The sequence below is a fragment of the Eublepharis macularius genome, chromosome 18, assembly GCF_028583425.1.
Source record: "Eublepharis macularius isolate TG4126 chromosome 18, MPM_Emac_v1.0, whole genome shotgun sequence".
Taxonomy (NCBI): domain Eukaryota; kingdom Metazoa; phylum Chordata; class Lepidosauria; order Squamata; family Eublepharidae; genus Eublepharis; species Eublepharis macularius.
Genome location: NC_072807.1, coordinates 9,783,313 through 9,805,625, shown reverse-complemented (window position 1 = coordinate 9,805,625; position 22,313 = coordinate 9,783,313). Strand labels below are relative to the sequence as shown.

At 43.0% G+C, this 22,313-nt stretch overlaps 1 protein-coding gene across 3 annotated transcripts in view; it reads left to right on the top strand.

Moving 5' to 3' along the window:
* GSK3B (glycogen synthase kinase 3 beta) overlaps window positions 1–22,313 on the top strand; it is a 140,263-nt gene that overhangs the window by 99,390 nt on the left and 18,560 nt on the right. The window contains exons 9-12 of one of the 3 annotated variants that reach the window (XM_055002321.1): window positions 2,806–2,844; window positions 6,662–6,848; window positions 10,328–10,426; window positions 10,929–11,762. In XM_055002321.1, coding sequence (XP_054858296.1) covers window positions 2,806–2,844; window positions 6,662–6,848; window positions 10,328–10,426; window positions 10,929–10,936 — 333 coding nt within the window. In that variant the 3' untranslated portion in view covers window positions 10,937–11,762. Of the gene's footprint in view, window positions 1–2,805; window positions 2,845–6,661; window positions 6,849–10,327; window positions 10,427–10,928; window positions 11,763–22,313 lie in introns of those variants that run through there. The other 2 variants (XM_055002319.1, XM_055002320.1) reach the window with 2 other exon arrangements.

Here is a 22,313-nt window from a genome sequence, read left to right as displayed (position 1 = left end):
GGGGGGTCCCAAGCTGTCTTAGAGCACTTAACAGCCAGATCACATTAATGGTCAGTCATTGTACACTGTGTACCAGATAATACAGGGAGGGATGCCTTTGCCTTCAGACTTTTTCTTCAGAAGTTGTCATTGCTGCAAGATTATTGCATTATAGCTGCAAGATCCACCCTGAGACAGAAAACACGGCATTTTCTCCCCATGTTCTGTACCTGCCTCTTGGGGACTGCAGCTTGCTCACAGTGTTCCACATACAGAACATGCATTCAGGCTGGGAGTGGGGGGTTCACATAAAAAGCGGGGCTGGCAACACACAGAGCCTATAAGGAAATTCTGAGCCCAAGAACGGTGGCCCCAGAAGGGAGACAAGAATTGGTCTTGTATCCACTTGGTGTGAGACATGTTCTCCATCAGCAGGGAAGGTATCTTTGAGTGGGTTGTGCCTCTTCGTTGCTCTGTGGGCGGGACATACGCAGATTTCTTGCCAAGTCTTCCACTGTCCCTGCGGAGGTTCTCCATCCCCTGCTCCACCCTTCCTGCTCTATGGACAGTCGAACTTCTAGCTATCTCATCTTGTTAATGGATTAGCAGGACAAATGTTGACACATCAGAAAGTAGTCTGCTTTGGCTCCTCATACCTCTCCATCATTAGACAAGAGAAAGCGGCCCTGGACTGAGCGCCCTAAGGCAGCAACTTCAGCAGAGCCTCCATGACGGGACAGCACAACAGACTTGTACTATGTAGCTCCAGAGCAGGCTTCTGTGATAACTTCTCTGCATATGTTATTCCTGCGCTCTGGGAAGAGCGATGCCCCGAACTCTCAATTCCTCTTTTGCCGCCGGTTGGAGATGCTCTTCGTGGCATTCCTCCATCCGCGTTGCTTCTTTGTCTGGTCAGAGAGGGTAGGTAAATGATAAAAAATAAATAAAAAGAGGTTACTTACGGCAGTGATGGGCTTAAGCTCTGGACGCTTGAAGCACGTGTGCCTCCTGGTGTTGATGGTTGATCAAGGGGAATTCTAGGGTCCCACATAAAAATCAAGCCTATTTCAAATCAGCATTAACATTGGGGGTATTTGTTCTCAGAGAGTGGTGAAGTACAGAAATTTGCTGTTCAGACACCCAAATGGTGAAGCTTGGCACTATTCGTGCTTATTGGGGTTCCCTCCTCCCCCCACAACGGGATGACTAACATTGAAATGCTAAATGTTATCAGAACGTGATCATGAATCCTAAGTGGCAAGCCAGATCTTAACAATTGTTACATGAGAAATTTAGTTTTTAGTAGCTACAAGTCACATCTGTGAAGCCCTAAACTTGATATACATATTTTCCAGTATATCCTTTCATTTGAGAATGAAGTTGTGTAATTAAACAGAGCAAGTTAACGAACATAGTACTGCTTTCTTATGATGAGGAATACTTTCAAACAAGTGGCAAACATTTAAAACTTTCTTCAAAAGTTCCTGTCAGTGTTCACTTACCTTGTTATAAGTTTGTTTTCTCCTTGTGGCCTTCCTGTGCATTTTACCTGGCCGTATTTAGTCTGCATACTAAAGGTTAGTCTGCCCAATTGCATTCTCTTTTTGTGCTCTTTGCTTTTTCTTTCCTTTGCTTAAGAACCTTTCAGACTGTAATAGATTTCACTGCGACGGGCCGGCTCTTAAACCGAGTGCTAAATTTTAGTCCGCAGACTAAAAAATAATCCGCGGATTATTTACTAAAGCAATTCCCTCACTGAAAACTACATTAAGTATAGTAACTATTTTCCTCGAAACTTAACAGTGTGGGCCGTTCACAGATAACAGCGGGCTCTTCCAGCTGTCCTTTCCCACCTAAGCACAATAGAACGCTGAAGCCACCCTTGACTTGTGAAGCGGCCCATTGTGCTTCAGTGTTGGCAAACGTATTATTGATCTGTAACTGTGACAGTCCCTTGCTCTTAATGTTGTATGCTATTGTGTAGTTCTTGGTGGGTGAATAAGGCAGCAGAGCAGGTGGTAGTAAGTGAATGATGCAGTGGTTCTGTTTCATGATCAATGTGCTCTTACAAAAAAGGGAAAAACAAATAACCCTCCCTCTAATGGATGTTGAGGGCATAAGGAAGAAAGCCGCAGTAAAGAAAGAAACTTAGGATCTTTCCAGCACTTCTGAAGTGTCACGTCCAGTTCCTGAAGCAACCTAATGAAATATCAGCCAAAAAAACTTAAAACATGTTAAGAATCCATTGGCGGGGAAGTCAATCCAAAATGACGAATAATCCGCGGCGGCCTGATACGCACATAGTTTATACAAATTTTGAACAGAACATCTTAGGAATTAAATGTAAAGTGTTATATTTATTCCATGTGGTTTCAAAAACGTTTTTCCACATTGTGCCTTTGGGACAAATGAAAAGAGAAAAAAATGCATAGCCTGTGCACGAGAGCATTTCTCATGTTTTTTTCCTGTGTCTCTGGACATGCAGGGAGGAGGACTGCAGTTTACTGTTGAAAATTCAGTATAATTTTACTGCTACATTAGACTTTTAGTTTCACCTTTTCATTACTTTTTAGTAAAATCACTGGCATTGGAACATGCATTTAAAATCAAATGTTTCTGTACTATGCCTCACCCTTGAAAAATCAGATTTTTTTAAGTTCGACTTGCTCTTATGGAGACTGTTTAAGGTTCTAATTGTATTGAACATTTTAATATTTCCCCATCACCATGGATTTCTTATAATATTGGATATATTTTTCCTTGCTGGACTATTCTTTTGGATTGACTCCCCCTGTTTGGATTATTTCACTGCATTATCATCTTTAGGACTCGTCAGGAACAGGACATTTCACCTCAGGAGTCCGGGTATGTACATGATTTTTTTAAAAATATCCTCAAGTTTATTGTTGGAGGAGGAGCAGCAAAAGTGAGAGTAGGAAAGTGGACCCAGAGTGACCCTTACTTGAGGTGTCTGTCAGACTTTTATTGTCCTCTAGAGTGAGAACGTAAAGATAATCCATATCCGTTTTCTGTAGCTAGTTGTACGGCTGATGGGAATAGCATTTTTTATTTTCTGGTGTTCTTAACTCTGTTAATTGCTTGTATTTATTTATGTTATTTATAGTCTGCCTTTCTCTCTGAGACTCAAGGCGGATTACGCAGTGTATGTTAATATAGTAAACAGGATGGGACGTCCAGTTGAGTGACCCGTTCCAGGCCCCCATATCTTAAGTTCAACCTGGTCTCCTCAAGGGCCTTTTGCTGGTTGGAGCTCCTGGAATCAAAACAGTGGCGCCTTATGAAGCACATTAAATGTGAATAGCTGCTTAGTCATAGAAAAGGGGGAGGAGAGTGCGCAAGCAGTGTTCCAGGCTAGCCGGGAACATGACGCTTTCCAGAGTTTATCGAAAGACAGAGATGGGGAAAAAATGAACAAGTTGTTTTTGTTTTAAATGTCCACTGTGCATTTCAAAACATAATTATACTTCCCTGATTTTTACCCAGAGGTTATATTTGGTAGTGGGTGATTCAGTTCCACTTAAACTCTTGGGCAATATGGGGAAGCGTTGATTTTAATTTATATTTGTGCAGGTGCGCATGGTTTCAGTACTCCAGTTGAACACGTATCTGCAGAACAATTTAGGGGTTTTGTTTTTAATGGTCCCAATTTATTATTTTTTTTTAAAAAACCGCACCCATGAAGTGAAAATAACTTTTTAATTTCTCTTCTGCAACCTAGTTATAAATGACAATTGAGTTATGCTTTAAACAAAAGTGCACACACAGCAGCACAGCCTTTTTAATGTAAATGAATGTTTGAAAGAGAAGAGGGGGTGGGACTGAAGAGATAGGGAGATAAATTGTACCTCGTAAAATTTAAAATCCCACGTTGTTGGTTGGAGTTCAAGATGAGCCGGGTTAGTCCTCTGAAGTTGGTTGTAACTGCAGCTGTAACTGGCTCAGTTTAGAACAGTCCTGTCAGCTTCAGTAGAGCTGGGAGTTTCATTGATACCTGAACTAACTCTCCATTCAATATTCTGCTTTTGAAGGAAAGATTACCACCTGATCATGTTACGCTTGTTCCTAGTGATCCCTGGAAGGAATTCAATGTCCTTTTTATTTTCATATGTTATAATTTCAAACAGCACCCCTCAGACTGGATCCTCTTCCACAGGAGAGTCTGTGTTTTTTTCACATGTTCTCTCTCCAAGGAGCCCCGTGGCGCAGAGTGTTAAGCGGCAGTACTGCAGCCCAAGCTCTGCTCACAACCTGAGTTTGATCCTGCCGGAAGCCGGGTTCAGGTAGCCAAGCCCAGGGTTGACTCAGCCTTCCACCCTTCCGAGGTCGGTAAAATGAGTACCCAGTTTCCTGGGGGTAAAGTGTAGATGGCTGGGGAAGGCAATGGCAAACCACCCCGTAACAAAAGTCTGCCAAGAAAATGTCGTGATGTGACATCCCCCCCATGGGTCAGTAATGACTCGGTGCTTGCACCTTTGCCTTTGCCTTGTCTCTCCAGTCTTAATTTCTGGGAAATCAGCCTTGTGCTGCCCACTTCAGGATTTAGGTGGGAAAACACCTCAAAGGACTTTCGTAACTAGTCTCGACTTCAAAATAAAGTTTAAATGCTTTCTGATATAAACATCAGAAACATTTTAAAAACTCATTCCACAGGGGAGAATCTAGTAATTTGAATTGTAGAGTAGCCATGGAAACTAGTACTTAAAACCTGCTCCCCACCTTTTGTCCACATGTTCTTTGGCCTTAGAGGTACTGTCCTAGCTGGGAGCTGCTGCAACTGTACTTGGGGGATGAGCATCGTGTCCCTAACTTGACCACCTCTTGTGGGCTAAAGGAGCTAGGGGAGGTCGCCGGAAACCTCCCAGCCCAGGTGGCTGACAGGCTCTTGCCATATGCAACCTCTGGGCAGAGCTGCACTCAGCAGAACATGAACGAGGATGTGTCTTGCAACATGCTGCTGTGCGCTAAGGCTATGTAAGGCAGTGGCCAAATCTTGACAGCACCGCAGTGGTCACTTGCTGAGCTATGAACAGCTAGGAGCGCTCCTATGATTCGCCTCCCTGTGCTTGCCTCATTGTGTGGATTCAGTGGCAGTTGCAGGAGCAAGTGGGCAGGCAGAAGGGCTTGTTTAGCTCTTCTGCCTGCCTGCTGATGCTCCTCTGCAAATGACTCTCAAGACTCTAACCAGCTTTCCCCCCAGCCTGGAAGCCTGCCTAGGGGTGTGTGTGGGGTGGGGGGAATGGCTTTTGGTGGGGAGGCCAGGACAGTACTCACTCCTTCTGTCTGGCTGTTCCTTCCCTACAAATTCTGCCTGTCCTCCCCTCCTTCCTGATTCCTCAGCAAATGCTCCCATTTGCCAAATAACGTGTAATGCAAAGCAGTGGCCAAGCAGCAGTGAATGGGCCAAAAGAGCATCTCCCCACTGCATTCTTTGTGCTGGGAGTGGGGTGTGTGTGTGTGCTGCCGCCGCCTCTGCCTTGCCAAAGTGAGATGTGCCAGAGAGGGGCTAATTTTGTGCCTCCTGTAGAGAGGCTTGGGATTTCTTTCCAGCTAACTGTTGCATTGCTTCATATTGCTCCTTCCCAGAATTAAGCTTGCAATGGCTTCAGGCGTGTTTTCATAGTTCTTGGAACACCAGCACAGAAAGGCCCAAACCTAATGATGATCTCCTAGTTCCATGAGCTTTTAGCTGCTGCCACCACTTGCAGTTCCTTCCCATGTTGAGCTAATACTGTGGATGGAACAAAGACTCCTGATGAACCTAGGCACAACTGAGCCATGATACGGGAAATTCTTGAACCTGTTTCCATTCTGTGGAATTCAAATGTCTCCTCATCAAAAAGGGTCTAGCTAGATTTGCATGTAGTCTGTGTGGTGGCTTTTGTGTGTTGGGATTGCCAGTATTAGAGTTTGCGGTGTAACCCTTCCCACAACCAACATTCTACATGCAGCATTCCTGAAAGGAACCTGTGTCGGTGACCCACATATTTCTATTTTACTTTGTGTAAGGGAGAGGAAAGGAAAAGCTAGAAGAGGCATAACATTGACGACAGAAGAATGCTTGAGAAGAGGGTAGTGGTCACAGCTTAACGGGAACATCTTCTGGATACTGTTTGATTTATAATTTCTGGCAAATATCTGATAAAGCAGCTGGTTCACTTACTACCCCTTAATTGCCCTCCCAAGTGTCCAAAGTGCAAGCAATTAAGCGTTTGCTGTATATAATTAGAGAATTAACCAAAATTGTTAACGGTGACTGTCACTCAGTCTGCCAACATAAATCCCTTCCCCGGAGAACTTCAGTTTATTGCTTGAAAAGGTCTAGATCTTTAATCTTTTTGTCTTCACAAAACCCATCCCAGTTGCTTTCCCCCACCCTCCAATCCATATGCATGGCTGTTTGCGTATCTGATGGATCATTCCCTTGGTTTAAAATTTTTTTCTTAGCTCATGAGGCTTTTTCTAATGTCTGTAAGTTTCACTGGAGTGCCACAAAATCCTTTGCAATCAGCATGTTCGACATTAGAAGGGTTGGTTAAAGTTTCAGTTCTTTAATGTTAATTTTTTTTAAAAGCGGTCCAATTTCTGCCCAGAATTTCACTGGCCAGACTGCTCTGTAACGGCATCAGCCAACTGTTGACAGGCAGCCTCTCTTCTGTTGCAGGTCTTCCGGCCCCGCACTCCACCCGAAGCAATAGCGCTCTGTAGCCACCTGCTTGAATATACTCCTACTGCACGTCTGACCCCGCTGGAAGCGTGTGCACACTCTTTCTTTGATGAATTACGGGACCCAAACATCAAACTACCGAGTGGGCGAGAGAAACCTGCGCTCTTTAACTTCACTACTCAAGGTAGCCTCAGCAGAATGAATTAAGATTGTGTTCCAGATGTTTTTGCTGACAAAAATGTATTATAGTTCTGCAGAAAAATCAGGGAGAATTAATGCAAATGTTGGGCATTTGGAAAGTCAGCGCTCTTTTCAAAGTCTGGAGGAGAATAGAGACCTTTGGAGATACTAACTTGCTTAACCTTGGTCAACTCACTCTTGGCGACCCATAGGCTTTCTGACATATGTTTGCATTCATAATCCATTTCCCAACAGGCTACTTACTGCCTGTGTTGTAACTGCAGTGGAGGCTCAATTCCTGGTAAATTATACAGGAAATGTCTTTATGGGTGGGAGGAGATAGGAAATGTCCTTGGGATAACAGAGGCTTCTGTTTATATTCCAAGTTTTGCTTCCAAATGCTTTTAATAAACTATGTGAGTGATTAAAAATTCCAGGATAGTAAAAGTTTAAGGAATTAAAAATATAAGCAACAAATAGTCCATTTTGCCACTTGTGGGGCACATTGTTTTTCATGCTGTATTAGGGATAATTAAAAAGACTGATAGTTGATAACTTACATTTGTTGTTTAGATTTTTTGAGAGAGATTACAGTAGAGAGGAGGAAAAGGTGATTCTCCTTGCTGGGAATCTCCCTTAGATCAAGGGCTCCCTAGAAAAGCACTCTGGTAACCACCACTCAGGAATCTCCTGAGAACATTTAGACTGACCTGCTTAGAAGGTGCCCTTCCAGTGCAGTGGTAGAACAATAAGGAAGTTACCAGATGAAGAACTTGGGAAATACCTTGTAACAAACTATGTAGCACCTAGGCAATGTATATAGGGAAGAGATTCAGAGAAACATTGTAGAGAATTATATTGTACCACTGAACCCCCTCCCCCAATGTCTTTGTGAACAGATTTCTTATGATGTATTGTCGAAGGCTTTCACGGCCGGAGAACGATGGTTGTTGGGGGTTTTCCGGGCTGTATTGCCGTGGTCTTGGCATTGTAGTTCCTGACGTCAGGAACTACAATGCCAAGACCACGGCAATACAGCCCGGAAAACCCCCAACAACCATCAGATTTCTTATGGTTGGATTCAAAAGAGGACAAAAATACAAAACATAGAAAGAGGACATAATACAAAATAGGAAAAGAGCACACAATCTCGCACTATACACAGTCTCTCAAATAAAAGCAATAATGTTGGACTAACTCAGCTAAGTACCCTTTCCCTAGATTGCAGTAGGTACATAGAAATGTAGAGCTGGAAGGGATCCCACCAGTGATCTAGTCCAGCCCCCTGCACAATGCAGGAAATTCATAGCTATCTCCCCGCCTTACCTCCTCCAGTGCTCTGTTCTATGCCAGAGGAAGGCAAAAAACCTCCAGGATATCCAGTCAATCTGGCCTGGGGGAAAATTCTTCCCTGACACCAAAGTGGTGATCAGCATTACCCTGGGTATAGAAGAAAAGGCCACAAGCACCTAGCACCAGCTCTTCATGCACTCTTTCTCCTACTCTTTGTACATTCATATTGAGTCAGTGAGTCATCATAGCTGTCAGGTGGCAATCCAGCCTGTTCTTAAATACCTCCAAGGATGGAGCGTCCACTACCTCCTGAGGAAGCCTGTTCCACTGAGAAACCACCCTCTCAGGTTCTTCCTGATGCTTAGCCAAAAACTCTTTTGCTTTAATTTTGCTTTAATTTTAATTTGTTGTTTCAAGTTCTACCCTCTAGGGCAACAGAAAACAAGTCTGCCCCATCCTCTATATAACAGACCTTCAAGTACTCCATCAGAGCCTGGCTTTTGTACCTACATTTGACTGGCAATTTACCTGGTCCTTCCACTGCATTGGCTTGGTCTTGTTTTATCAAATGCATTGGGGTATATTAGTGCATATCCTTTTATTAATACCGGGCTGAGAGTTCAAATAGGTTGTCTTTTTTTCTCTTTCTTGCTTCAATGCCCCCCACCCCCAAAGCAAAGATTAATGTAGGAAATAGATTTTATCTCATAGCTTGGGAAACACCTGAACATTGAGAGTCTCGCTTGGATCAAATCACTCCAGAGCGTCAAGATTTGGATTGGAAAGTTTGGACAAAGTCCTCTGTTTCCTTTCCCAGGTGTCCACTCAGTGGTGCATGGAGAGAGAGAGAGAGAGAGAGAGAGAGAGAGAGAGAGAGAGAGAGACAGAACATTATTTGCAATTTTATACACACAGCACAATGTATACTATATTTATATCAATATCTATACACATACAATAATATATATAATACTACACACACACACTCTAATATTCATTTTTGATCCTGTACAGGTCATAGGTGTTCTGAAATTGTTTGGGATGCATGCCTATAGTGGCAATTTCTGGGAGAAAAAATGCTTGCTATGGACAGGGCACTGACATCCTGCCCCCCACCCCCACCCCTAATTTTTCCTGATGTTTATCTGGAAATGGAAAAGCTTTTAATACACGAATGAAAATTACTGAAATGCACTTGCATAATAGCTTTATACTGTAAATAACTACACGAAAATTAGTCCTGGCAACGAGAGACAAACAGAAATAATGTGTGTAATTGGGACATTTGTGTGCAGGTATATTTTGAGAAAACACCTTTTTTCTATAGAGAGGAGGAAAATGCAAAGGCGCAGGCATCCTTTTAGCAGAACAGGTAGTTCTGGCTGTTGAGATACCAAATCCAGATTGTGTTCCTTCTATGGAATTTTCATAAATCGTTAACAAAATAAAGTATTGTGACTTGCTTGTCTAAACATGGAATAATCACAGAGTTGAAAGGGACCATACAGACCTGCCCAATGCAGGGTGAGCCTAAAGCATCCCTGACAAATATTCATCCAGCCTCTTCTTGAAAACTGCCAGTGAAGGGGAGCTCACCACCTCCCTAGGCAGCTGATTCCAACTTTGAACTACTCAGACCATGAACAAGTTTCTCCTAATATCCAGCCGGTATTTTTCTGCATGTAATTTAAGCCCGTTGCTTCAGGTCCTATCCTCTGCTGCCAACTGGAACAGCTCCTTGCCCTCTCACTTTTGTCCACATCCTTTTTGAAGTGAGGCCTCCAGAACTGCACACGGTACTCCAGGTGTGGCCTGACCAAGGCAATATAGAGAGGGACTATGACCGCTTGCGATGTCGATGCAATGGCCCCTTTGATACAACCCATGACTGAGTTTGCCTTTTTTGCCACTGCATCACACTGACTGCTCATATTTAGTTTACAGTCCACTCTTACCCCAAGATCCCTTTCACATATACTACTGCCCAGAAGTGTATCCCCCATCCTGTATTTGTGCTTCACGTTTTTGTGGCCCAGATGTAATATAGAAGTTCATGAAAAAGTCCTCATCACGATCTTTATTAAGACCTTCTTTTTATGGACACCTGCCCTCTGTAGGACACTCAGCAATTGTGCTGACAGAACCTTTCCATTGGCTGGTGAGACTGACTACCGTCCATTTCCTTTCTAGAACTCTCAAGTAATCCATCTTTGGCATCAACCCTCATACCTGCTCATGCTCGGAATCAAGCCGCTGCTTCCACTCCTACAAATGCTCCAGCAGCCTCAGGTGAGAGCACATTTGTATCTACTACTCTCTCTCCTTTTCTCCCTTTGTAATCCTGATGGACACACATGCTAACATTCTGTCCTTCCCCCCGCCCCAGTCCCCAGCAAAAAGATTACCACTTGAAGGTGAGCATTTTCAGTGGGAAAGCAATACAGGGGGAAAGAGTCAAACAGCCTCTCTCCCTGTATGGAAATTCTAGTCCCAGTGGCTGCAATCTGTGAAGCAAACAAACAAAAAAGCCCATTTTTATAATGATCACAGAACTACACAAAATATGTAGTTCCACTCTTTGTTAACATAGCTGGGGAACAGCTGCTTTTGCATGGCACAGTCAAGAACTAGATTCTGTATTGGCATAAAGCAGCTTTATAGGTTTATCACGAGACCTCCTTTTTGGAAAAGCTTATTTCTAGTAATTTTGTGCATGGGGTGGGGATGAGGGGCTTAATTCTTAAATGGGGATAATCAGAGATGTTTCTTCCTATTTTTGTTCTTTTTGTAGCTTTCTGAAAGAGATTGCCAAGAAATCCTTACCGTAGCCAAGTCTTCTCATTAGGCTGTATAAAATTCTCCATATTGGCCTGCATCTATGTCAGTGTATGAAAGGGACTGCAAATTAAGCAGCCTTCGAGATTGGAAAATAGATCTCCGAGGAATGCCCTTGGAAAGGAGAAATTGTGATGACTTAGCTTAAAGTTGTGAGCCCAACACAATCCAAGTTGTCTGTTGTAGGCTTTCTGTTGCTGAATGTGCTGTCTTGCAAAATACTAATTAAATGTATACCATACTGGTCTGTCCCCTAAGGCACTGAAGGTAACCTTAAGAATAGCGGGCTTCCATCTTTTAGAAAGGGATGCGGTGGTGTCTGTGTGGGCACACCAGTGGAGTTCTGCACCTCCATGGAACCCTGTCACACAGAATCGCATAGAGCCAAAGCACCAAAATTGGCATGAAGAGGAGAAAGAAGACCCTGAGCAGATGCCTAGAATAGCCGGGCTGAAGCCCTTGTGATCATTTATCTTGTGGCTGCTACTGCAGCAGAATCACTGAGAGCTTTCTCGGTGCCTTCATCCTTGTCCTTGAGATGGGACTCTTTTTCCTGGTTTCTTTATGACCACTAAGGGTCAAGAAAGCAGGTGGTAGGTGATACTTTTCCAAGTATCCTGCCCACAGCATTGCAAAAACTGAGAAGTGGTAAGAAGTGATTCTAGGAACATTCAGTATTTCATAGTATCAGGATGGATGCTTTCTATCCATCAGCTATCTTGCAAAAAGGTCACAGTAGGTTGCTGAGGGTTGTACTTGGGAGCCCTCTTGACATTCAAGCCAGGTGCAGCGGACGTCTCTGCATAGATCCAGTGATGGCAGAAAAGTGCTGGCTTTTGTTACCATCACAGAATATGTTTCAGAATGAGCCCTAGCACATTTTTTTCCTCTTGTGTTCAAGTTGTTGCCCCTGTTTCTTCATATTGTCTCAGCCTTAACCTATGTTAACATGTAACATGTAATGAACTGAATTACTACAATATTCTCATTTATTACAATACTCTCAACTCAAATGAGGCTGTCCTCCCCTCCAGCTCAAAGGTTGTAATAACATGAGCAGCATTAGTGTGCATTCACATCTTCTGTCTGCCTAATGTAGCAGCTGCCATGCAGACAGAAAAGATCAGCAGCGAGAGCCAAGAGATTTCCTTGAACATCATACAAAGGGGCAGATGTGCTCTCACAACAAACCCTTCCTTATTTGAGATCACGAAGCTGAACAGATATTTAAAAACCTGGAAAAATCAAAAATACCATTATTTATACAGTATGGTGTAGTGGCTAGTAGGGGTATGCAGTTCGGGGTTCTGATGGGATAAATGGCTGAATCGGACCAGATTTGTAAAGATTTGGGATTTCCGAATCTGCTGACTCTGATTCAGAAATCCTGAATCAAAGCTGCCCAAAGTGATTTGGGTCGCTTCAGGGGAACTCCTGCCTTTGCTGGGCAGTTGGAGCCAGCCGCAGGGTTTGAATTTAAAGTGCCCAAAAGGGGCACTTTCAAACCCCGTGGCTGGCTGCAGCTGGCCAGCAGAGGAGGATCCCTCTGCCTGCCAGCTGAAGTGCAGGAAGCTCCTTTTCCCTTTCCATGCCGCTTGCAAGCGGCACGGAAAGGGCCCTTTAAACTTCAGCTGGCGGGGGGGGGGAGTCCCCCCTGCCAGCTGAAGTATGATGTCAGTTCACCTGATGGGAGGGGGAGGAGGGAACCTATCAGGTAAAATAAGCATTGGGTTGAGAAGTTTTGGTGTGCTCCGCAAATCTTCACAGAGCATTCCAAAGTGGGGCAATAACCAATTTCCGAAGCCGCTTGTTGCTTCGGAAATCGATTATTTCTGACTCTTTTTCCCGTTTTGGAAATTACAAAGCAGGAAAACCAAATTTTTCTGTTGGTGCACACCTCTAGTGGCTAGAATGATGGACTAGGATCTGGGTAGCCTAAGTCTTATTCCCTGCTCTGTTATGGAAGCTTGCTGGAGTGACCTTGGGCCAGTCACGTACTCTTAGCATAGCCTACCTAACAGAGTTGTTGTGAGGGGGGGAAATGGAGGAGAGAAGAAGCGTGTAAGTGGACGTGGGTACCCATTGGGGAGAAAGGCAGGATATAAATGAAGTAAAGTAAATAAATAAATATTTATGGCTGAATTAACATACAAATCAATAAACTCAGATAAGTTATCTATTAATTTCCTTCAGCAAATTCATAAACAAGTATGTCTGTATATTGTAGAATAATTCTGAATATTTATATATATTGAATACTAGCCTATAATATGTAATGTGTAATTTGGGGATTAATGCAGTAATGAATTTTTAAAGTTTGCACTTAATTTAAAGGGGGGACCAATTTTAATGTATTTCTTTTAAGAGTTTTATATAATAATGAAAAAAATAAAAAGATAATTACACAAAAACAAATCAAACAAAAGATCAGCTAGCAAACAAACAAAAATAACAAAACATACAGACAAAACAGAAAAAACAAAGACAAATTAAAACTATGTAAGCTAAAAGGCTTCCGATGTTCTCCGCAACAAATGTCTAAGTTTCTGGGTTCATTTGCATTTCTGATGCAAATGGAAATTCACATCCATTAGTTATATTGTAATAACATTGCAAACTTACTCATATTTAAGACAAACCAAATATTGTTTTTATGTCTATAACTGCATTCTCTTCTCAATATACATGCCCAAGTTCTCATGCAAAAGCAATGAGCCTTGCCTGCTATTTGATATGCCAGTGCAAGTCCAAAATTTGTCTACTTATAAGTAAGTCCGATTGAGCTCAGTGGATCTTACTCTCTAGTACACGTGCTTAGGATTTCATCCTTTGTTTCTCGCATTATGGCCAAACCATAGAGTTTTAGTAGAATTAGCAGTAGTTGGAGAATCTTGTTCCTTCTAAAGCTGAGGAGTAAACAGCTGCAACTAAAGTACTCAGTCAAGTCCTAATCCTCATTCCTGTTGTAGTGTTTTGCATCTAAATAGCTTGGATTTTATTACTGCTTGTTAAAAGTAGGGATTCTAAATATTTGTTTCTGTAAGTTTTAAATACAGGCCTCTGAAGTAAGGAGGAATGGGACTAGATGGGTAAATGGAGTCTGCTTTGATCGGATGGTAGCTGTACCTGGGGGCGGAGTGAACTGCAGTTTTTAGTCAGTGGCGAGGGACAGTTTTTCAGTCACCCTTTGTATAACTCAGAGACAAGTTATCCTGGCCAAATTAGGCAGATTGTGTGGAAGCCCGAAAGGGTTTTTATTCTAGCTCAGTCAGGCAAACTGTGTTGACCAGCAAGGAGATTCTAGTTAAGTTAGTCTTTAGCTGTCTCAGAGAAAGGATTCTGGCTAAATCAGGCAAGGTTTGTGGAAGCCTGAGAGCCTAATTCTGTCTAAGTCAAGCAAACGGTCAATTTAATGTGTATCTGAGAGAGATTATTATATTTGGCTCAGGCAAACTGTGTGGGAAGGCCTGAGTGAATCTATGTCATATGAAGAGAGTTTAGTCAGTCAGTGAAGACCTGTGTAGAAATTACTCTGTGCGACTGAGTCTATGAAAATACCTTTAAGAAGATACCATTATTTTTGAAACCCCCAAGTTTAAGAACTATTCTGAAACTAATATGTGTATCAAATCTGCAGCCATTACACTTGCGTTCTCATAAATAAACTCTACTTTTGTTTAAGCAAGAAAGATTCCTTTTTTTCTTCACAACCACCCTCACACACTAACTGTTCTGTCAAAGTACCATCTGTAACAAGCCTTCCTATATGACCAGTTAAACCAAGCAGGTCTACAGTTAAAGCCTTTGGTGGCAGTGAAAACCTTTGGAGGAAGTATGGGAGGCAGCAACACAAACAAATGAAAAGCTGGGCCAAGTAGAGAACAACTGCAACTCTGTGAATGTGGACATATAAGGAGCCCTCCTTATATGGGACCGTGGCCCTCCTGAGGTAACATTTTAAGATAACATAAGTGAGAGCTGAACTAAAGGTCCAAGGGCAAAGGTTTACGGTTACCAAACAAAAAACAAACCATTACAGACTATTCCTTGAATACAGTCTGCAATATGTTGTAATGTAATCACCAATAATATGACTAATTTGCAATATCCTGATCTGGTATATTTGAATGTAGAGACTGCCCTCCCCTCACACATCCATTTGCACTGTAGTCTTTACCATGTTCCTTGTATGGAATCTAATTCCACCCCCCACCCCTGCCCCAAACCTCCATGGAGTGAAATGTTCTTGTTCTCAGATTCCCTCAGGGTGGTATAGACTGAGAATAATCACCTTGCATTCAAGTTACAGTGCCAAAAGTGATCTTTCCTCTTGTTGTTTTACATACATTTCATTAAAATTGGTTTCTCACTAGGTATTACTCAGTTTAGAAATATTCTTTTTTGTCAAGATTCCATTAGGATCTGCTGTTTGTAGTCACTTTTTCTAATACAAAAGGCTGGATCCAAAAGTGCTACTCCATTGTTGTAATGACACACTAGTAGAACATATTTATGTTGGGAAGGGGGTTCTGTCAGTTCCCCCAGCACTCTGGACCTCTGCTTTGCTCCCATGGCGTTCATTATGGTCTCTCGACTCCCGTCATTATGGTCTCTCGACTCCTGTGAGCTGAATTTCAAGGGACTCAGTGGGGGTGGGGCGTATCCTTTCCACATACTTTGCTGCACTTATAATAATTTGGATCCAGTCCAACATATCTAATCAGAAAATGCTAAAATAAAGGAAATCTCTGTCCAAATTAATCTTCTGGTGCAGATTGATAATCAATGACATGATCATCACCTCAAAGGCACATTCTTCTGAAACCTAGTACAGACCCCTCCCCCTCGCATTGAGTCACCACACAGGGAGGGAGAACAGGTACACACACTCTGGCCCTTCCTCTGCATGATTGCAGAGCGCGACTGTGAAGGATGTGGCTCCATGATCAGCAGTGTTGCTTTCAGAATGTTGCTGATCACGGGGGGAGGGTGCGTGCATGGCCTCTTCTTTTGTGCGGTCACTCTCTGCAGACAAACATGCAATTGCACAGAGAGGCGAGGTGGAACCAGTACACTTGTGCCTGCTCTCCCTCTCCTTGCAGTGAGTGGTCTATACAGGGCTTCATTAATGTTGATTTTGCATATATAGCAACCATTAAAACTTTTCTGTAAAAGTTCAATAAACATTCTAGAGTTATCAACCCAGATTTAACATAGATCAGTGTTTGAGTCTAGTTCTTCCCTTTTTCTTTTCGCCACAAACTGTAGTTGACTGGCATAATTATACAATATGGTATTAAATAGACCCAATATTGATGGTTGTTGGGGGTTTTCCGGGCTGTATTGCCGTGGTCTTGGCATTGTAGTTCCTGACGTTTCGCCAGCAGCTGTGGCTGGCATCTTCAGAGGTGTAGCACCAAAAGACAGAGATCTCTCAGTGTCACAGTGTGTGACACTGAGAGATCTCTGTCTTTTGGTGCTACACCTCTGAAGATGCCAGCCACAGCTGCTGGCGAAACGTCAGGAACTACAATGCCAAGACCACGGCAATACAGCCCGGAAAACCCCCAACAACCATCGTTCTCCGGCCGTGAAAGCCTTCGACAATAGACCCAATATTATTTGACCCGAGCTTCCATCCTTTTGAAGGTTCATTGGTGTTTCAGTTGCAATTCTAGAATGTTTGTTTAAATCATTTCAATTGTAAAATCAATTTCACCCACTCCTAAATTTTAAATGTAATGTATAATAGTTTCAAAAAAGAAGTAACCATTTTGTGAAAAACACATTTTAATTAACTTTTCCCTTCCCATCCATGAATATTAAATATATACTGTCCCTGTGCTTTTTAAAAATTCTCCAAATAGATTGCTGTAATTTGTCATTTAATCCCACCAATTCACGTCCTACTTTGACCCCCAAATATCAGATTAGGGAACTTTAAAATTTAGAATTCATCACTTTCTTCCATTTTATCTTTCTCCATACTTTGCATAGTTCAATGATATCACAGTTGGATTTATTTACTAAATTTGCTTATTAATTCCTAACAATTCTTGCTACGCTGAAGTCCAATTAGCAGTAGCATCAGTGTGTCATTAATGCTCTTTTACTTTGGATTCTTCTGACAGTGACTCGAGGTCTGATTGCCAGAGCTAAAGGCTCATCTGCAGTAGTCAAAGGAAAGCCTTCTCTGTTGTCTCTTTGCAAAGCAAATTTCTCTGAGATCCTGGTGCACAAATTCTGAAATTCTAAAACAGAATCAACCCATTTCATTTTTAAAAAACTAAATCAAAAGATTTTAAGACTGCAAAACAAGTATGTCTTTCTCACTCATGTCAAATAGTTATTCTGCTTCCAGCAATTATTTTTGCTTCCAGGTGCTGAATATTAAATATTTATAAATAGTGTTTAATATCCTTCTGATATTATTAGACATCCTTTGTCCTAGCATATATCTTTTCTGATATAAATGGTCTTCAGTCCGTTTGCTAAATCAGAGGTCAAACTCTCTTGGGTCTTTATATTGCTGGAAGAGATTGATCTTTACTTTCTTTGAAGGTTAACTTAATCAATGTTACCACAGGGCTGCTAATAGTACAGTTTTTAAACATTTTGAAAAAAAGTTTTTTTAATCTGATAAAGTTTTGGCTAACAAATTGATTGAGCTATCCCCAGATTTATTATAATATTCAGGGGACTGCCCATCTGAGCCCATATCTTTATTAACTTTTAATGTCTTTACAGCTACCTCTATTTCACCTCCTTTAACTGGGACGTGAAGCATTTTCTTATCCTTGCTTAGGAATGTCCAAAGTCTGCTAAAATCTCATTAATTTCTCCTTCATCTGGATTTTGAGATATATAACATCTTACAAAATGCTGTGTATTTTATGAATTTCCTTATGAACCCTTGGAGGAATAGTTCTCTTCCTTGTTTTCAGTACACCAAAAATCTCAATAATGTATCTGCTTCATCTCTCTCCAGAACAACCCCCCCCCCTTATATAGTAAAGGAATGATCTCCCTCATAAGCTTCTAGTAACTTCAGTTTTTTCTTAGTAATTCATCCTTTATTTCATTCTTTTGCTTTCTCTTCTTATCAGATTCTAACCAGTTTTCCCTAGATTTCCTTTCCCTTATATCTCAGATTGCTTTAAGTTCTTTTAGAACGTCTTCAAATGCTTTAAGTTCTTTTAGAAATGTAGTTTTACTTCTAAAGGCTGGTAATTGCTCTCTTCATTATTCCATTTTCCCCACCTTTATAGAAAAGGGAACCATAATTCTTCCATGTATGTTTCATAAACTCCTTATTGCCTCATTCAGAATTATTTTCTCCTTCCGCTCAGTCTATACATAATAACATAATAATAATAACATTCAATTTATATACCGCCCTTCAGGACAACTTAATGCCCACTCAGAGCAGTTTACATAGTATGTCATTATTATCCCCACAACAAAACACCCTGTGAGGTGGGTGGGGCTGAGAGAGTTCCAGAGAACTGTGACTAGCCCAAGGTCACCCAGCTGGCTTTCTGTTCTACAGCTTCTGTAATAAACACAGAAAGAAACAAAGCCAGTCAGTTCATTCATTAACCTCTCTCTCTCTCTCTCTCTCTCTCTCTCTCTCTCTCTCTCTCTCTCTCTCTCTCTCTCTCTCTCTCTCAAAATATTATCTTCAGAACTAATATATGTAGTACATAATCTGTTACATTTCCTTATATATTTATTAAGATGGTTCATTTGTGAAGTCTGTTAGTCCCAAGTGGTTTTAATGTAACTAGCTGCCTTTGCCTTATTCTCAAGTAAGATCTCCCTTCTAGCTGCCTCTGTAGTTCTCTTTTCTGACCACAAGTCCATGCGTCATCTTAAAGCCACAGCCAGTAGGGGTGTGTGCTTTGGGTTTCCAATTCGGAAAAAATGCCCGAATCAGACCCGATCTGTAAAGATTCGGGTTTTCCGAATCGGGGCCAGCATGCTGGCCCCATTTCGGAAAACCCAAATAGAAGCTTCCTGAAGCTATTCGGGTCTCTTCGGGGCTCTTTAAACTTCAGCTGACCCGCTGATCAGCTGAAGTTTAAATGGCCTTCTGGGCATGCTGGAGGGAGGGGAGTTTAAAGGGGAAAATGCTCCCATGCCGTTTGTAAACAGCACAGGGAAACTTCTGCCCTTTAAGTTCTTCCCCCCTCCCTCCAGCCGGCTGGAAAGGGGAAGAGCTTAAAGGGTAGAAGGCTCTCCACGCCATTCGCAAATGGCACGCAGCGCCTTCTACACGTTAAGCTGTTCCCCTGTCCCTCCTGCCGGCTGGAGAGGGGAATGGTTTAAAGGGTAGAAGGCTCTCTGCACCGTATGCAAATGGTGCGCGGAGCCTTCTACCCGTTAAGCTCTTCCCTCGTCCCTCCAGCCTGCTGGAGAGGGGAAGGGCTTAAAGGCACTTGGAGCCTTCTACCCTTTAAGCTCTTCCTCAGCTCCCTCCAGCCATCAGCGAAGGAAGCGGAGGAGGCCCTTCCTGCCCCTCAAATGGCCGCCGCAGCCATTTGAGGGGCAGGAAGGGCTAGAGGAGCAGGCTCGATGGTTCCCTGCTGGCCAGCTGGCTGCGGCGGCGGTGGAGGAGGCAGCACAGGCCCTGCAGGAGCTGGCTCCACTCTTCCCTGCCACCCAGCTGATCGGCCTCCCCTCTCCCTGCCTGCCAGGTAAGTGGGGTGGGGGTGGGAGGGGTTGCCCCAGGGGGTGGGGGGGTTGCTCCCCCTCACTTCAGTATGCTCTGAATCTTTACGGAGCATACTGAAGTGAGCTAAATACCAGAATCCCGAAGCGGCTTGCTGCTTCAGGATTCTGGTAATTCCGGATTTTTTTCCGGTTTTGGGTAAATCCGAAGCAGGAAACCTGAATTTTTTGGCAGTGCACACCCCTAATAGCCAGCACACATCCAATCCTGTGACTGCTAGCACTGTTTAAATCTCCTGGGGACTATGCTGGGATCACAGGATTCCAGGGCTCTGGGCTCAAATGCTTTTTTTTCTTGCTGGGTTCCAAGTTTACTTCTTCCTTCATGTCTTTAGATGTTGCTGTGGGGCAGAAAGGAGACTTGCATGTTCATGGTGCAAACACCAAGGTAGCACTTTCGAAGTGCCTATCTGTCTGTTTCACTTGCATGTTACAATTTAATTCAAATAAAAGACAAAACCAAATCTGCAACAGATAGTTATTGAGAAGAGCAAGAGCCCACAAGCACCTATAAGACTAACTAAATTAGTGAGAGAGTATGAGCTTTCATAGCCACAGCTCACTTTTTCGGATACAGGTACTTCATAGAATCATAGAGTTGGAAGGGGCCATACAGGCCATCTAGTCCAACCCCCTGCCCAGTGCAGGATCAGCCTAAAGCATCTCTGACAAGTATTCATCCAGCCTCTTCTTGAAAACTGGCAGTGAGGGGGAGCTCACCACCTCTCTAGGCAGCTGATTCCACTTTTGAACTACTCTGACCGTGAAAAAGTTTTTCCTAATATCCAGCCGGTACCTTTGGGCATGTAATTTAAGCCCATTGCTTCGGGTCCTACCCTCTGCTGCCAACTGGAACAGTTCCTTGCCCTCCTCCAAATGACATCCTTTCAGATATTTAAAGAGAGCAATCATGTCCCCCCTCAACCTCCTCTTCTCCAGAATAAACATTCCCAAGGCCCTCAGCCTTTCCTTGTAGGGCTCAGTCTCCAGCCCCCTGATCATCCTTATCGCTCTCCTCTGCACCCTCTCGATTTTGTCCACATCCTTTTTGAAGTGAGGCCTCCAGAACTGCACACAATACTCCAGGTGTGGCCTGACCAAGGCAGTATAGAGAGGCTATGACCTCCTGCGATTTCGACGCTATGGCCCCTTCGATACAACCCAAGATGGAATTAGCCTTTTTTGCCACCGCATCACACTGACTGCTCATATTTAGTTTACAGTCCACTCTTACTCCAAGATCCCTTTCACATATACTACTGCCCAGAAGTGTATCCCCCATCCAGTATTTGTGCTTCCCATTTTTGTGGCCCAGATGTAATACTGTGCACTTGCCTTTGTTGAATTGCATCCTATTCACAGCTGCCCACTTCTCCAGAGTATTCAGGTCTTGTTGAATTTTAATTCTATCTTCTTGGGTGTTTGCTACTCCTCCCAATTGGGTATCATCAGCAAATTTAATGAGCAGCCCCTCCACTCCTTCATCTAGATCATTGATAAAAATATTGAAAAATACTGGGCCCAAAACCGAGCCCTGTGGCACCCCACTGAACACCTCCCTCCAATCTGATGAAACGCCGTTGACCACCACTCTTTGCATGCAGTCCTCTAACCAGTTCCCTATCCACCGAACTGTCCTATAGTCCAGTCCACAGTCTTCCAGTTTGCCCATCAGAATGTCATGGGGGACTTTATCAAAAGCTTTACTGAAATCCAGATAAATCACATCAACAGAGTTCCCCCGATCCAGTAAGCTGGTCACTCGATCAAAGAAGGAAACCAGGTTGGTCTGGCAAGATCTGTTAGGTACAAAACCATGCTGACTTCCCTGGATCACTGAGCGGTCCTTCAGATGCTTACAAATTGATCCCTTTAAAATCTGTTCTAATATCTTCCCAGCAACAGAAGTCAGACTGACTGGCCTGTAGTTTCCCGGGTCATCCTTCTTCCCTTTCTTAAAGATTGGGATAATATTCGCTCTTCTCCAATCTTGTGGCACATCCCATCCTCCAGGAGGCCTTGAAAATGATGGACAGGGGTTCTGCAAGTTCTCTAGAAAGTTCTTTCAGCATTCTTGGGTGCACCCCATCCGGCCCAGGGGATTTGTATTCATCCAGTGCAGCCAGATGCCTCTCCACAACCTCTCTGTCAAGGTCAAGTAGCCACTCAGGTGTCCTGCCACATTTTCTATTATCTCTAGATGTACCTGAGTTCTTCAGGGAGAAAACAGAGGCAAAAAAGTCATTAATCCTGTCTGCTTTTTCTCTGTCCTGCGCCAGAGTTTCTCCATCTACTCCCAACAGCAGTCCAATTGCCTCTTTTACCTTGTGGTTGCTTCTCACATATCTGTAGAAGTTTTTCTTATTGTAGCGAGCCCTCCTGGCCAGACCCAGCTCGTACTGAGCTTTGGCCTCTCTGATGGCTGATCTGCAGTACCTAGTAACCCTCATATACTCCTCTTTAGAAGTCTGTCCTTCTCTCCATTTCCTGAATATTTCCTTTTTCTCCCTTAGCTTATTCTGGAGCTCTCTGTACATCCACATCAGTTTCTTGGAGCCCTTACCATGTTTCCGTCTTGCTGGGATAGTGAGGGCTTGAGCTTGCAAAAGCT